At 44.4% G+C, this 18,027-nt stretch overlaps 1 protein-coding gene across 1 annotated transcript in view; it reads right to left on the bottom strand.

Annotated features, from left to right (window-relative positions):
• Positions 1-3,696: 3,696 nt before the first annotated feature.
• LOC141080583 (organic solute transporter subunit alpha-like) overlaps positions 3,697-18,027 on the bottom strand; it is a 67,956-nt gene continuing 53,625 nt past the window's right edge. Inside the window, exon 8 of the mRNA XM_073565899.1 lies at positions 3,697-5,882. Coding sequence (XP_073422000.1) covers positions 5,698-5,882 — 185 coding nt within the window. The 3' untranslated portion in view covers positions 3,697-5,697. The remainder of the gene's footprint in view (positions 5,883-18,027) is intronic.

Raw genomic sequence — 18,027 nt, 5'->3', positions numbered from 1 at the left:
TGTACAATTTCTTCTGAATACGCCGATACCCCATATGTGGGGGTAAACCACTTTTTCAGCACACGGCAGAGCTCGCAAGGGATGGAGCGCCGTTTGACTTTTTCAACGCAGAATTGGCTGGAATTGAGATCGGACGCCATGTTGCGTTCAGAGAGCCCTTAATGTGCCTAAACAGTGGAAACCTCCAACAACTGACCCCATTTTGGAAACTAGACCCATTAAGGAACTTATCTAGATGAGTGGTGAGCACTTTGAACCTTCAAGTGCTTCACAGAAGTCTATAACGTAGAGCCGTGAAAATAAGAAATCCATTTTTTTTCCACAAAAATGATCTTTTTGCCCCCAAATTTTCATTTTTACAAGGGTAACAGGAGAAATCATACCCTCACAGTTATTGTGCGATTTGTCCTGAGTACGCCGATACCCCATATGTGGGGGGGAACCACTGTTTGGGCGCATGGGAGAGCTCAGAAGGGAAGGAGTGCCATTTTGGAATGCAGACTTTGATGGAATGGTCTGCGGGCGTCATGTTGCATTTGCAGAGCCCCTGATGGGCCTAAACAGTGGAAACCCCCCACAAGTGATCCCATTTTAGAAATTAGACCCCCTAAGGAACTTATCTAGATGTGTGGTGAGCACTTTGAACCCCCAAGCGCTTCACAGAAGTTTATAAATGCAGAGCCGTAAAAATAAAAAGTCTTTTTTATTTCCACAAAAGTGATTCTTTTAGACCCAATTTTTAGACCCAATTTTTAGACCCCCAAAGTTGGTAAATAGTGGAAACCCCTCAATTCTTGCTCCAACCCTAACCCCAACACACCCCTAACCCTAATCCCAACCCTAATCCCTAATCCTAATTCTAACCCTAATCCTAGTTCGCCCTAACCCTAATTCTAACCCTAGCCCTAACCCTAGTCCAACCCTAAACCTAGTCCAACCCTAACCCTAGCCCAACCTTAACCCTAGCCCTAACCCTAACCCTAATGGAAAACTGAAAAAAAATATATTTTCTTTATTTCGTTATGTTGGCCTAACTAAGGGGGTGATAAATGGGGGGATTATGTACTATTTTGTTTATTTTCATCATGATGATAGATTATCATCGTGATCAAAATGAATGAATGGAATCTGCCATTTTCTCCGGATCCAAGATGGCAGCGCCCACTGGAGGACGCGGGATCACCGGGAGGGGACCCTGGACCACGGAGAGGTACCTGGGGGAGATCGGGGACCCTAGTTCTCTCTCCTCTGATGAGCAATCACATCAGAGGAAAGAGAAATTTAATGCACAATCGCGGCTTTTTTTTGCGGTCGCCGTTATAGGGTTAATAACGGCGATCGCAAAAGCGGGGGCGGTAAAAACCGGACGATTCATGTTCTCTGGAGTCTCGGCTACCCCGGCAGCTGAGACCCCGGAGAAAATCCGACACTGGGGAGCGCTATTCACTTTCTCCACAGCGCCGTGAATTAGACATTGCTCCTACTGGCCAGTTTCCTACTCCACACTGATGAGGGGCAATACCCCGAAACAGCTGTCTGTGGATGGATACCATGTTTTGGCATAGGTGGTTTCCTTCATTGGAGACTACCCTTCCCGTGGTTTTTCCTTCCTGGGGAAAGACCTGGCTAGTCATTGCTTGCGTTGAGAAACATGTGATGGTGTCTCCGCGGCTTGTGTTTTGTATGTTTTTACATATTTCCCATAAGGGATGGGGGCATTGCTCTAGAATCACTGCGTTGAGAAACATGTGATGGTGTCTCCGCAGTGTTGGATGTTGATCTCCATGAGTTCATTCATCCTCACTTTTCACAGTCTTCTACTAGACATTGCTCCTACTGGCCAGTTTCTTACTCCACACTGATGGGGGGCAATACCCCGAAACAGCTGTCTGTGGATGGATACCATGTTTTGGCATAGGTGGTTTCCTTCATTGGAGACTGCCCTTCCTGTGGTTGTTCCTTCCCGGGGAAAGACCGGGCTAGTCATTGCTTGCATTGAGAAACATGTGATGGTGTCTCCACGGCTTGTCTTTTGTATATTTACCTTGTGGAGACGCTCAGTCTCCGGAAGGTAAATAGCCTACTCTATGTGTATGATGCGGTGATACCTCATATGTTCCGATGCACACATCTGGAATCACCGCACGTACAACAGGGGGCGGCGCTTTGGGTGGAACAGTCTTTCCGCTCCGTCCAAAGCGCAAGGAATGCCCTAAGTGGTAACATACCTTAAGGAAGTCAAAAGAGCTAACAAAAGACTGAACATGTGTACAGCAATGTCATTTTTACATTGTTCATTTTATTCAGCAGTTTTGTGGCGCTTTATCAGGCAGGTTCCAGACAGAATCCACCAGAAAAAGACATCATGTGCATATACCCTTAAATTGTTTTGGAAGAGTTTATTTCTGAAGCTTTTCTGCAGCCTTTTGACTGGCAGTGTTAGTTTGGAGAGGATTCCATTATGAACTGTGTCAAAGAAGTGACAAGCGCTTTCACTTTTTCCACAAGAAGTTTTTCAAAATTTGAAGCAGAAAAAAAATACCCAAAACATCTAACATCTGAACAGCAAAGTGGTTTTACAATAGTAATAAAGAGGAATAGGTTATTTTCAAGCGTTTTTAAGTAGACCCACTCCAGAGATAAAAATAAATTAATTCTTATGCACAAGCAAATAGTAAATGTTATTTAGCCTTTGCCAGAGTCACTATTTAAGGGGGTGATTCTGCTTTAATATGAGTTTATGGAGGCGGTCCTTTTTTCTTTCTGTAGAGTGGGAATAAAGATCTTCTCTCGACTTGGAGGACCTGTCATGTCCTGAATTACACAGACAACCCACTGATTTATGGAAATACTGAGTCATGCTTATTTTTTTCAGTGATGGTGCTATGCTGAAATTGAACAGGTTTCCTTGCAAATTACATCTGCTCACTGCTAATCACAGCAGGGGGACACTTGGTAATCATAGAACCATAGAATGTTAAGGGCCTTTTACACATAGCGATATCGCTAAAGCGTCACCGATTTTGTGACGCAACAGCGATATCGCTAGCGATCTCGCTACATGTGACACTTACCTCCGACCGGCCCCCCCGCTGGATATCGCTGATCATGCGAGAACATCCTGGGCCATTTTCTTCTTGCTGGCATGCCGCTGGCACCGACGAGCGATGCATTGATGCAGGAGGAAGTCGTCATCATCGCTGTGTGTGACAGGTAAGTAATGACCGCCGAGCATCGCTGCGTCGCTGGTGAGATCTGCCTGTTTGGCAGCTCACTAGCGACCATTTAGCGATGCACCAGCGATCCTGACCGGGTCATATCGTTGTCGGGATCGCTGGTGCATCGCTAAATGTAACGGGACCTTTAGAATTGGAAGGACCCCCCAGGGTCATTGTGTCCAACCCCTTGCTCAATGCAGGATTCATTAAATCATCTCAGACAGATGTCTGTGCAGCATCTGTTTGAAGTCTTCCATTGAAGGAGAACTCACCACCTATCGTGGCAGTCTGTTCCACTTATTGATCACCCTCACTGTCAAAAAGTTTTTTCTAATATCTAACCTGCCTTTTCTCCCTTTCAGTTTCATCCCCTTGCTTCTCGTGTTTCCATGTGCAAATGAGAATAAGGATGATCCGTCTACACCAGGGATGTCAAACTTAAATACAGAGAAGGCAAAAATTAAAAACTTGGACAAAGTCAAGGGCCAACTTTGATATTTATTAACACAATGTCTACAGTTGAGGATGTTTAGGATGTTTTTCCTTATCAACAAATTTAAGTACATTCATATGCTGTAAAGGAGTTAAAGGTATTGTTTGGTCTAAAATGACAAGTCTGCAGTCACTCTGCAAGTATGCATCATGCAAACTCCTGGCCAGAACCTGACTAGACTGTATTTGGCATGCTTAATGTTAGTATATTGCACAAAGCCAGAAACAGTCTAGTCAGATTCTGGCCAGGAGTTTGCATATCACTGCATACTTGTGGTCACGTGACCGGTGTTCCCAGCGCTGACAGCGGAGAAACCTCACAGCAAGCAGTACGCACTGGGAGGATTCACAAGTCTGCAGACAGATGTGTGACTTGTCATTTTGAACCAGACACCTCCTTAAAAGAATCTCAAGATGACTGAGGCACTGCAGTGTAGCTGATTGGGGTCTCCCAGGTGTGACACCAGGGAAATGCCATTACCCCTTCCGGTACACAACTCCACACTCACTATTTGTGTCAGGGGTGAGTGACCTCACAGGGAAGAGATCTAGATTCAGGCCCTTTATGCCTGACCCCACTGTATTGTGCTTTGCTACAGAACTTGTGTATGGGAGAGAGCGGGAGGGGTGGGTAGGCAGGGGTTATCCTGGGGGACTTCCTCTGGTGGTTTTTAAGATGGCAAATTTTGTATATTGAAGAAAACAAGTAAAACTTAAGCACACTAGAAATTTGACAAAACTTACATCAAAAGCCTCAAGAATGTAGTAAAGGAAGAACAAATGGTATGGAATGAAAATTTAAGCTAACCTACAGTGATGTAATCTTCAGCCCTGGAGAGCAGAACAAGTGAGGAATCCCTGATGTGTTTGTGAATGGCACAGGAGTGAGTACAATTCTCCCACCCCTTCCTCCCAGCAGAGGCAAGTTGTGGTCAGGTGGGGATTTACTACCTACAGAACAAAAAGGTCATATCTATTCTTACACAGAAGCATCTATTATGTGGTCACCTGCTGGGACTTCTCTTCTCCAATTGGGCAGTGCAGTGGGTGGTCTGAAGAAGTGCCAGCAAGTAACATTACATTCACTGTGCACAGGGCGCTTGCTTGTCTCTGATGCAGCTCCTTCAGACTGCAGGATGGGGGTGGGAGGGCTGCCTTCCTCGAGGGCCAAATGTCATCAGCCTGCAGGTATTTCCCCACAGGCCAAATGTGATAAGCCTGTGGGCCAGACTTGACCTGTGGGCCAGAGTTTGACACATGCCTTCAGATATTTGTAGACAAAGTCTTCTCTTAGCGTTTTTTGCACACTAAACATTCCCAGATCCTTTAACTATTCCTCATAGGACATAGTTTACAGTCTGCTTACCATCCTAATCTTTAATACTAGCCTGATTAAAGTATTAGCATGCTTGATATGAAACCTTACAATTGAAAAATCAAACCCACAGCAGCTATATTCCAGGTAAAACCAGTTCATATATTATAGGGTTGAAATAGAAACATATGAAATTGAATCTGTCTATCTTTATATATATCCATCTCATATCTATTTATTCCAAATCTATCAGATAGATGGCAGATAGAAATGAGATGATAGATATTTGTTTAATAATTCCCCTATAAAATACAAAAAGACAAAGAATATGGAGTAAAATTTGTTAGTATATTAGCAGCTCAAGCTGATGTTATAAATCACCTCAATATATTTATATTAGTCTAAATGGGGCCACTAAGACAGAACCAAAAACTGAAACGCACAATTTTGCTTTACAATCTTTAGATTTGATAATGATTATTATCAGACTATACATAATATACCAAACCTTAATTCTATATATACAAATACAAAGTTATATAAAGGTATTTCCATTAGTTCAACAAAAGTTCAACATAATGAATCATCTGTCTGTACAAGGAGATGACGAAATTCCACAGAATTTCTATGCGTTTATCTGTTAAAAATCCCGTAATTGTTTTGGGGTATCTTTTAAACCTTTTGAAATCCTTCATCAATTGTCTTTCCATTTAGACAAAGTGTACTATTCTGCAGATTATCCTTGGTCCCCTCATCTTCACTAAGTGCAGGTCTCTCTTCGTATCTCCTCCGGTAGAGCATTCGGCAGATCACTGTGGTCAGGAACATTTCAATGATTAGAAGTTGCTGATTCATGTCTGAAATAAAAATGACATTCACACAATATAAGATTTAAGGTGATTTATAGTCAATAGAGGTTTTACTTCTATTCACTGGAACTAAAATTTAATTTACCTGCAAATTTAAGTGTAAAACAGTTACATATTTGAACATAGTACTATAAAAAACAAATTCATAATTATTCTAGAGGCAGCTGTAGATATATCTTATATTTAAGATACAAGAAATTGTGTGTAATCACAATTTCAGGCAAGATATGCTCACAAGAATGGCCTCCAAGTGACTCCTGTGAGGTGGGGTATCATAGATAAAGAGTGTGGACACCATCTGTATGAATGGTAATTGCCCAGGTCAGCCCTTATTAAGGCTTGCACCCATAGCAAAGCTTCAAAAGGTTGTTTAGAAGTAAAATCTCCACTAAAGCCCCCGTTACACACTGTGATATCGCTAGCAATATCGCTATAAAGTCACCAATTTTGTGACGTAGCAGCGATATTGCTAGCGATATCGCTGCATGTGATACTTACCTCCGACCGGCTCCCCCGCTGGTTATCGCTGATCGCGCGAGAAGCTCCTGAACCATTCCTCGTCGGCCACTTCCTGCGGCACTTCCTGCTGTGACGACGAGCGACGCGTGGAGCCGGGCGGGAGGACGCAGGATCGCCGCGTCTGACAGGCAAGTAGCGATCCCCGTCCCCAGCGACGTCACTGGTGAGATCTGCCTGTGTGGCAGCGCACTAGCGACCACCTAGCGATGCACCAGCGATCCTGACAGCGTCATATCGCTGGTCGGGATCGCTGGTGCATCGCTAGGTGTAACGGTACCCTAAGATGTAAAAGTATAGGTAAGCATATGCTGGGCATCCTGAAAAATGGCCTCAGAAGGGAGTGTTGATTATAAGGGCCCACTGCGTCCTCAAGGGGGTAGAGGCCACAAGCTTTCAACCTTATAATTTAATGCTGACTCACTGGCCTACATCCCTGAGTGCCCAGCATTTTCCTCCTGCCTGCCACGCTTCTTTTCCTTTGCATCCCACTGCTCCGCATATGCCACTTCGTGACATTTTAAAGATCAAAAATCACAAATTGCCCCAGACTCTGACCAATGCCCACATGCCCAAGACTTCACAACAGTACTATTCTGGTCTGAAGCGATGAAGTAGATTTAGTTTGTGAGCCTGTTATGATGTGTATGTACCAACTCCAAATAGTTAAGACCTAGCTTATGTTCTTGACTTCAATTATCTGATGCACTCTCTGTTCTCTCCTTGGTCTTCACTTATGACTGATCTGTGCTCCTTCTGATTGTGATTCCTGCTCTCTGCTTTGTAACTGCAACTTGAACATTTCTTTTTTCCTCTCCTCCGCTATAAACCTGGGAATTCCCTGAGAAGGAAAGTCCACACTATCTTGTATAGGTATAACGTAATGTACGCAGAATCCCTTAGACTCCCTTCCCAGGTTTATCTCTAAGACAAATCCGTTAGTGACTCAGTGGGTAAATGTTTCCAGTTAGACAGTCATTTGGATTGAGATTGGACAATACTAAGTGGCTGGAGAACAAGGCACAAGGTGTTGTCAAGTGGCCTATTCAGATCTTTAAAACATTGTGTAAAAGGTATGGGTTCCTATTTAAGTTTCAATACATAAACTAGAATTGTACCACATGCTCCATATCAGCTGCAGTGTGTAGGTGCTAATCAAAATGTATTTGAAAATTGTACTTTTATAGACATTTATTATTTTCTTTCTTTCTTATCACCTCTCTCCCATGTTTTGTTGTGATGTGATAACTAATCATCGATCACACTTCCGAAGTGCAAAGTAGCCCTGTCTGGCTAACCCGCCCACTAATATCGTGTGTCAGAATGAGATGATAATAGAGAAAGGACAAGAACTATACAACAAGTTTGATTGTGTGTCTGACTGCATATTACATGTTTTATAGCTATTGAGAATAGTGTTAAACACGCAATCAACCTCTTCTATGGTTCCTATTAGTATTGTTACACAATGAAACATTTTCCAATTCTCTTTGTTACAAAATATACTGTAACTTTAATAACAAGTCAACATAATGATACCCCAGACTATCATCTGTGTCTAGGTGACATTTTCCATTTATATTGCCAGACAAATGTTATTTTATGTCTATTTAATTGTGTAATTTGCGATTTCTTGGGATTCAGTTCTAATTTTTGGTGTGATATTATTTCACATTGACTGTGTTGTTGTTGACTGTCGTGTTGTTGACTGTGGTGTAGAGATGAGCGACTTTGCCTTTTTTCGGGCCGAGTCGGGTTTCATGAAACCCGACTTTCGCAAAAGTCGGGTCGAACGAAATCGGCTGACTATAGGGAAAAGTCGGAGGCCGACTGAAACACGAAACCCAATGCAAGTCAATGGGGAAGCAAAGTCGTCAGGGAGTGGAAGACAGTAGACACACCTACAGTGCCCATTTCAATGCCAAAAACATCAATTCTTATAACTGAAGCTTGTGTTAGGCGTCGGGTTCCTGTTGCTGCACAGCGGGAATCCCGAGCCCTGCTCCCGGCGGTCTCCCATTCCTCCCCAGCCGCAGAGGAGGTTGCTCAGCAAACTCGTCGGTCCCGGCGCTCTGCCCAGACCACCTCCGTGGGTTTGCTTGCTGCTGCCACCTCTGGCACAGCTATGGCAATGCAGGCTGCTCAGCAGCAAAATTCTCCAGGGACTAAGTCCTCATATTGGGCCACTGAGCATGCCCGTGGAGTGATCTCTCATTGGAGATCGAAGGTCACGTGCTCAGGTCCTGCTCCTGTTCGGATTGGCCCATCCGAGAAGCCAGGAAGGTCCCGGATGCTCGCGGCTATAAAAGGTTCGCATGGCCGCTCAGCCATGCGCTAGGATACACTGTATTTTCAGACTATGAGGAGTGAGTGATGTATGCATGTATGAATGTCTCTGGTGACTGACTTATTATGAAACCCCTACCCTTGGTACGCATGTGTTGTGCAGCCTAGCCTGCTAGCGCCCAGGCTTAGGTGTATTTAGGGCAGAGTTGGAGTCAGGCATTAGTCCACATCGGTGACTCGGCATGCCTCAGTGCACGTGCTCCACCCTCCGTAGCCGGCGTCTATAGCGGCGTTCGCGGCAGCGACGCCATGCGCTCAGAGGGCCTAGAGGAACTCTAACCCCATGTCCTCGGGGTAGAGTTCTGTGGCCGCTTTCTGTGCGCTTTTTGGCCGAGCTCTGTGAGCTAAACATGCTCCGGTATTTGCGTTCAGCGGCTGTACGGCTCTGTGAGTCAACAGAGTTTGCTCCTGTTCACACTGGGTGACGTAACCCACGTGTGACTGTTTTCACGCCGCTCTATTCTTCCGCCATTACCTAGCAGCAGTGTACCACCTCTGCACGGTGGACCCCGGGCTACGAACGCACCTACTATTATTTATAATTTGGTGCGTTCCGCCAGCCCTAACAGCTTGTCAACCTTAATTTACTTCCTAATAATAGTTACGCATTGAAAACTGGGGGTTATTTGGCTAAAGTTGTGGGGGGGTTGGGCTGGCTCCAGGTTTTCGTGTGCCCTGGGCCAAAGAGTGTCAGTACGCCCCTTTACCACATACCACAACTCATGATGCTCCGATACACCACAGAAATATAGGTATAGTACAATGACACATACTTCACTGCTTACGTGACATGACTGATCTATTTTAAATTGTACAATAGCTCAAAAACAGGAGAGTATATTACTCCATACAGTGTAATGGCCACCACATTGTGCGCCATACAGAATAATGAGCCCCATATATTTCTCCATACCAAATAATTAGTCACATATAATGTTCCATACAGTATATGATGAGCTCCACATAATGCTCCATATATAATGGGCCCCATTTGTAATGCTCCAGTGTATAATGTGCCCCTTTGATGCTGCTTCAGTGTCTGATCTGCCTCATTTACATTGCTCCAGTACATGATGGGCCTCATGGATGATGCTCCAGTGTATCATGGGCCCTAATAATGCTCCATATATAATGGGCCCCATTTGTAATGCTCCAGTGTATAATGGGCCCCTTAGATGCTGCTCCAGTGTCTGATCTGCCCCATTTACATAGCTCCAGTACATGATGGGCCCTATTTTTAATTAACCCAGGCATGGTATGTGAAAAGAGCTCCATGGAGTAATCTGAGGTGTGTGCTTCCACATCCTTCACTTTTTTTGTGGGTGAAGGACACAAGGAAAGGGGTTGCTCCTGACCAGAAGCCTGCAGTTACGACTCAGTGCTTGCATTTTTTACAACTTCAGAAGAAGAGGCGATAGAGCTGGAGGCTGTTTCAGCAATGTAAGCCACAAACAGTTCCTGATACTTCGGCTTTAAAAGCAGTCTACCTACTCCCAGAAAAGGGAGTCTTACAGGCCTTCCAGAGCTACACCATGATGCTGGCTCAACAACTCCTGCCTTAGCTGCTATTGTGTTTTTGGCACTACCAGCAGATTCACCACCACCATCAGTACCAGGTGGCCCTCCACGCCAACATCCGCGTCCTCTTCGACCATACTTCCTCATTTTTTGGAAAATGGACCCAAAATACCAGCAGATATATGGTACTTTATCAGAAGCGTACAGCTCTATACAGTCTATGGATAACAGTAAATCTCTGTATATATTTCATGAGGCACACACAGATGCTCACAGGCTCAGTATGGATTACCCAATAAAATAACAAGTTGAAAAAGGGTACAGTATCACTAGATACAAGCTATATATAGTATAGTGTAAACATTCTGATTCTCCGTACAGTTGTGGCCAAAAGTATTGACAGCCCTGCAATTCTGTCAGATAATACTCAGTTTCTTCCTGAAAATGATTGCAAACACAAATTCTTTCGTATTATTATCTTCATTTAATTTATCTTAAATGAAAAAACCCAAAAAGAATTGTCCTAAAGCCAATTGGATATAATTCCAAACCAAACATAAAAAAGAGGGTGGACAAAAGTATTGGCACTGTTCGAAAAATCATGTGATGCTTCTCTAATTTGTGTAACAGCACCTGTAACTTACCTGTGGTACCTAACAGGTGTTGGCAATAACTAAATCACACTTGCAGCCAGTTGACATGGATTATAGTTGACTCAACCTCTGTCCTGTGTCCTTGTGTGTACCACATTGAGCATGGAGAAAAGAAAGAAGACCAAAGAACTGTCTGAGGACTTGAGAAACCAAATTGTGAGGAAGCATGAGCAATCTCAAGGCTACAAGTCCATCTCCACAGACCTGAATGTTCCTGTGTCTACCGTGCGCAGTGTCATCAAGAAGTTTAAAACCCATGGCACTGTGGCTAACCTCCCTAGATGTGGACGGAAAAGAAAAATTGACAAGAGATTTCAGCGCAAGATTGTGCGGATGTTGGATAAAGAACCTCGACTAACATCCAAACAAGTTCAAACTGCCCTGCAGTCCGAGGATGCAACAGTGTCAACCCGTACTATCTGTCGGCGTCTGAATGAAAAGGGACTGTATGGTAGGAGACCCAGGAAGACCCCACTTCTTACCCCAAGACATAAAAAAGCCAGGCTGGAGTTTGCCAAAACTTACCTGAAAAAGCCTAAAACGTTTTGGAAGAATGTTCTCTGGTCAGATGAGACAAAAGTAGAGCTTTTTGGGTAAAGGCATCAACATAGAGTTTACAGGAGAAAAAAGAGGCATTCAAAGAAAAGAACACGGTCCCTACAGTCAAACATGGCAGAGGTTCCCTGATGTTTTGGGGTTGCTTTGCTGCCTCTGGCACTGGACTGCTTGACCGTGTGCATGGCATTATGAAGTTTGCAGACTACCAACAAATTTTGCAGCATAATGTAGGGCCCAGTGTGAGAAAGCTGGGTCTCCCTCAGAGGTCATGGGTCTTCCAGCAGGACAATGACCCAAAACACACTTCAAAAAGCACTAGAAAATGGTTTGAGAGAAAGCACTGGAAACTTCTAAGGTGGCCAGCAATGAGTCCAGACCTGAATCCCATAGAACACCTGTGGAGAGATCTAAAAACGGCAGTTTGAAGAAGGCAGCCTTCAAATATCAGGGACCTGGAGCAGTTTTCCAAAGAAGAATGGTCTAAAATTCCAGCAGAGCATTGTAAGAAACTCATTGATGGTTACCGGAAGCCTTTGGTCGCAGTTATTTTGGCTAAAGGTTGTGCAACCAAGTATTAGGCTGAGGGTGCCAATACTTTTGTCTGGCCCATTTTTGGAGTTTTGTGTGAAATGATCAATGTTTTGCTGTTTGCTTCATTCTCTTTTGTGTTTTTTCATTTAAGACAAATTAAATGAAGATAATAATACGAAAGAATTTGTGTTTGCAATCATTTTCAGGAAGAAACTGAGTATTATCTGACAGAATTGCAGGGGTGTCAATACTTTTGGCCACAACTGTATACATTTCAGGAGGCAGACACAAACGCTCTCAGGCCAAGTATGGATTACACAAGAATATGAAAAGCTGTAAATGGGTAATGTAACACAAGTGTACAGCTGTATACAGTGTTGGGGTAATCTTAAAAGTTCCAAATATATTGCTGGAGTAACAGACAGACATTTACAGGCTCATTATGGATTACACCAGAAACTAAATAGCTAAAAAGGTTACTGTATCAGAAGCGTTCTGCTGTATACAGTGTTGGCCAAATTGAAAATATCGGTATATATTTCCGTAGTTACCCTCAGACGCTCACTCAGTTTGGTTTTGACCATAATAAAAAATGTTGTAAAAAAGGTCCGGGATAACAAGATAGCAAGTATATATTTTTAGGGTACAACTGAATTCTCCGTATAAATAGTCCCGAAAACACCAAAAAGGCCAAGCAGTCAAAAAGATCCATAAAGAACAATATTTTATTGATATTACATATAAAATGTGGACACTTACAGTACATGGAAATAGGGGGATAAAAAATAGACGTGCACAGTGGTGATGAGGGCCGGACACACTGTCAACACTGCGTTGGGAAAAATTACCCAAAATACAAGGTAGTAAATAAAAGTCAGGGAAGCATCTTTATAAATACATAGATCAATGAGTGCATTGCAGAATCATCACATAGAAAGTGCTACTGCCTATGATTAAACCATCAGGATTCCCTGACATGGTACAGACACAGAGCCATAACAGAGCTGGTGCTCAGAAGTAAATAAATGCCATACCAATTAGATCATTGCAATTGCGGTATAATTACCTGGGTGCAGTGAGAGCAGTGAGGTCGGTCCTGTCCCTGACGCGCGTTTCAGAACCTACAGCTCCTTCGAGCTGTAGGCTCTGAAACGCGCGTCGGGGACAGGACCGACCTCACTGCTCCCAGGTAATTATACCACAATTGCAATGATCTAATTGGTATGGCTTTTATTTACTTCTGAGCACCAGCTCTGTTATGGCTCTGTGTCTGTACCATGTCAGGGAATCCTGTTGGTTTAATCATAGGCAGTAGCTTTTGCTATGTGATGATTCTGCAATGCACTCATTGATCTATGTATTTATAAAGATGTTTCCCTGACCTTTATTTACTACCTTGTATTTTGGGTAATTTTTCCCATCTCAGTGTTGACAGTGTATCTGGCCCTCATCACCACAGTGCACATCTATTTTTTATCCCCCTATTTCCATGTACTGTAAGTGTCCACATTTTATATGTAATATCAATAAAATATTGTTCTTTATGGATCTTTTTGACTGCTTGGCCTTTTTGGTGTTTTCTAGTAAATGTGCAGTTATCCTGTTTAGTCCTGTTCTATATATGTGGGATTACAATACATATTATTGATCAATTTCTTGATCTATTTAGCCATGTGATATAATTTTTTGGCTTCCACATACAGCATGTCTATTACCTGCTTATTGTATAAATAGTCCCGTAGTCACTCTCAGACACTTACACAGTATGGATTTGACAAAATGCTAAATGTCGAACAAAGGTACTGTATTACAAGATACAAGCTGTATCGAGTATAGTGTAAAAATTTGTTTCTCCGATTCACCATATATATAGAAGGCGTAATCCACACACGCTCACTCACTATGGATGATGTAGGGAAGGTGGACTGACGGACAAACCAGCCTGTAGTGAGAAGCAGAGGTGTAGCGCAGTGTAGGTGTGAAACCACTAAGATAAAGAGAAAGGGTGCAGTGTTTTAGCTTGCCCATTGGAGTGCAGTGGAGAGTGTAGGAGTGTGACTGAATAACTGCCATTGGTCAGAGAAACTATTAGGTGATGGTGGGTGGAGTTACCAGAACTGGAAGTATAAAAGGCTGAGGGAAGGTTCTGGAAAAGTCAGTCAGCGAAGGGAGCACAGTAAAGAGGAAGTTCTGCTGAGGAAATAGAGACAGTGGAAAGGCTCCAAAGAGGACTGACAGTTGAGGCGGTCAGGGGGGGTGGCCCAGAGGACGGTAGCCACAGACGAAGACGGCCTGGGGCTATCATATGGACAGTGTGCTCAGACTGGTGCAGCGCTGTGGTGGTTGGGCCTAGGCCAGCCACAGTGGAAGAGCCACAGAGGATTCCACGATTATAGTTACAAAGGAAGTGAAGGTACCGGGGCCTGTGTACAGAGAAATGTGAAACGGCTGTGGTGAATTGCTGTTGTCGACAGAAGGATGGTCACTAAAAACGGACCTGTTCAATTCAAACTCTATCTCGTGTTTGTCTGCAGCAAGAAGAGGGTCCCCCCCACAGTTGGTTATCCTACAGATGATACCTTAATACAAATTTTTGAAACAAGGTACTGTATCAGCACATACCAGGTGTGTCCAGTCTAGGGTTAAATTTCCGTCTATACTTCCGGAGTCAGACACAGACACTCACAGGCTCACTATGTATTACACCAGAATTAAAAAAGTAGAAAAAGGGAAAGGTATTCATAGCGTACACCAGTGTACAGTGTTGTGATACTTTTAAATCTTCGTATATATTTCAGTCTCAGTAAGCCAGTCCAGAATCTCCGCTACTGGAAACTACATGTATACAAGTATAGACGCAAAGTCGAGTGTTAGCAGAAATTTTGGAATTACTCATCGCGGGAAAACCTCTCGGTAGATGTTGCAGAGGCGATGCAGACCCTCAATTACTGTGTCTGTGGAGGGAGAAAGCGAAAAAGGTTCTTTGTGAAGAAAGGATTGCTTTATCGCAGTAGCGTGGATCACATCACCGTTACTCGTCTCCATCAAATTGTGATCACAGGCAGAGATGTACCCATGGTCCTCACTGCCTATCATGATGTGTCTGGTCATTTTGGAGTGCAAAAGACAGAAGCCACAGGCCGTAGGCGATTCTTTTGGATTGGCATGAGAGGAGACATAATAATAATAATAATAATCTTTATTTATATAGCGCCAACATATTCCGCAGCGCTTTACAGTTTCAAAACACAAGTCATAAGTAACAACATTAATAATACAATAATTAGAGCAAAATAAGATGAAATAAGACGACCCTGCTCGTGAGAGCTTACAATCTACCATGAGGTGAGGGAGATACAAAGTACAGGTGTGTATTTACAATTGTATATTTACAATGAAGGTCCAGCCATCTTGAGGGAGTGAAGGATGGATGGAGATAGTGAATGGGCTTTACACACACACTTACACAAAGAATGACTTTGATTAGTGAACGTGATAAGCCGCTCTGAACAAATGAACAAATGTGTTTTGAGGGAGCGCCTAAAACTATGCAAATTGTTGTTAGTCCTAATTTCTTGGGGTAGAGCATTCCAGAGGACACTGAAAAATGGTGGCAGGAATGTCACACGTCTGTGACTATCCCAACTGAAAGGTGATCATAAACCACCACTGCATCCGCTTGTAGCCATTGATTATCTGAAGGTAAAGGCCAGCAGGACAGGCCATAGCTACATCTTAACCATCATTGATCAATACACCAAATTTCTAGTGGCCATCCCTGTGAAGGATTTAACTGCCCAGACTACACAGCGGTGGAGCAGGGAGAGGTAAATACTGCAACTTGCAAGTGCTGTGGCCATGACTAAACGGGGGGGCACAATCGTGGTCGACGGTACTGGCACAGGGCCCCTCATAGTACGCTGGTGTGTCTGATGGCGAGTGGGCCCTCCCACCGTCTGAGACACTGTATTGTACTATGAGGGGCCCTGTGCCATTGCCGTCGGCCATCAGTGGCCCATCCACCTGTTCAGAGCAGCGGCACTTGCCCGGGTGCACCAGGTCTTGACCCCAGCCGTTGGGGGAGGGGTGGGCAGCCCACTTAGGGAGGTTTTAAAAATGGCATACGTTGATGTGTTGGCTGGACATTCAGCTGCTGCAAAGGGCGTAATTGGGCAAGTCCGAGGAAGAGGAGGAAAACGAGGCACTTTTCTGGTAACCTATGTGTCATCAAGGGAAAGTGGGACAAAATCCTTTGTAACCCATGCATGGTTAATTTTAATGAAGGTTAGATCAGCAACATTTTGGGTCGACAGATGGGTCCTTTTTTCTGTCAGGATTGATCCAGCAGCACTGAAGACTCTTTCAGATAACACACTAGCAGCAGGGCAAGCGAGCTCCTGTAAGGCATATTGTGCCAATTCACACCAGGCGTCCAGTTTAGAAGCCCAATAGTCAAAGGGGAATGACCTGTGAGGGAGAACATCTATATGGGAGGAAAAGTAGTTTGTAACCATAGTTGACAACTGCTGCCTCCTGTCACTTTTAGTTGATGCAGTATTAGCAGTCGTGTGAGTGATACTTGAGAAATCATTCCACAACATGATCATTAAACCCCTGTCTCCAACGCCACTTCTGCTGTGTGCACCACGAACACCTCTTCCATTGTGCCCACTACGGCTTTTGGGAGAACCAGCACTGCTGCTGTGTGCTGGGAAAGCCTCAAACAAACGGTTTACCAGAGTTGCTTGTTTGTTTGCCAATATTATCTCTAGGTTCTCCTGTGGCATGATGTTGTGTAATTTGCCTTTGTAGCGTGGCTCGAGGATGCTGGCCAGCTAGTAGTCGTCATCCCTCATCATTTTGGCAATGCGGGGGTCCCTTTTTAGGATCCGCAAGGCATAATCACACATGTGGGCCAATGTTCCAGTGTCAATGATGCACTGCCCGTAGTGGGTGGAGGAGCAGTTTCTGGCAAATCCACATCCCTACAGTCACGCACAAACACTGTACCTGACCTTGGAATGCCAAAATTTTCTCTTGCCCCCTGAGAAACATCCTCCTGCCCAAAATAATCATCCCCCTCATCCTCATCTTCCTCTTCTTCCTCCACCTCGTCCAGGACAGTTCCCTGACCAGAAAATGGCTGACTGTCATCATGGCTTCCCTCCTCCTCCGCTGCAGACGCCTGATCCTTAATGTGCGTCAAACTTTGCATGAGCAGACGCATAAGTGGGATGCTCATGCTTATGATGGCATCGTCTGCTTTTACCAGCCGTGTGCATTCCTCAAAACACTGAAGGACTTTACAGAGGTCTTTCAGCTTTGACCACTGCACACCCGACAATTTCATGTCTTCCCTCAAACTGCCTGCCTGTGTATCCTCCCACAAATGCATTACAGCCTGCCTCTGTTCGCACAGCCTTTCAACCATGTGCAGGGTGGAGTTCCACCTTGTTGCAACGTCTATGATTAGGCGGTGCTTGGGGAGGTGGAGCAATCGCTGCAGCTTCTGCATACGACTGGAGTGTACGGCCGAGCGACGGATGTGCGAGCACAGTCTTCGCACCTTATGGAGCAGGAATGTTAACTCCGGATAATTATTAAGGAAGCACTGCACCACCATGTTCAAAGTGTGAGCCAGGCAAGGTATGTGTGTGAGTTTTGCACGGGCTATGGCTGCCACCAAATTACGGCCGTTTTCACTGACTACCTTGCCTGCCTCAAGATGTAGACTGCCCAGCCATGACTCTGTTTGTCGCTGCAAGTAGTCGGCCAGTACCTCCGCGGTGTGTCTGTTGTCGCCCAAAGACATCATCTTTAACACAGCCTGCTGACGCTTACCACTAGCTGTTCGATAGTGGGACACCTCGTGTGCAACACTGCCAGCTGCGGATGTAGTGCTCGTGGGACTGTGCTCTGTGGATGAGCTTTCGCTGATAGACGAGGAGGCGGGGGAGCGAAAGCTTACAGCCAACTGTTTCCTATACCGTGGGCTAGGCAGCACTGTTCCA

Source organism: Dendrobates tinctorius, unplaced genomic scaffold, assembly GCF_039654945.1.
Source record: "Dendrobates tinctorius isolate UK_male_01 unplaced genomic scaffold, ASM3965494v1 ptg000016l, whole genome shotgun sequence".
NCBI classification, from domain to species: Eukaryota; Metazoa; Chordata; class Amphibia; order Anura; family Dendrobatidae; genus Dendrobates; species Dendrobates tinctorius.
This window is presented reverse-complemented; position numbering and strand designations above follow the sequence as displayed.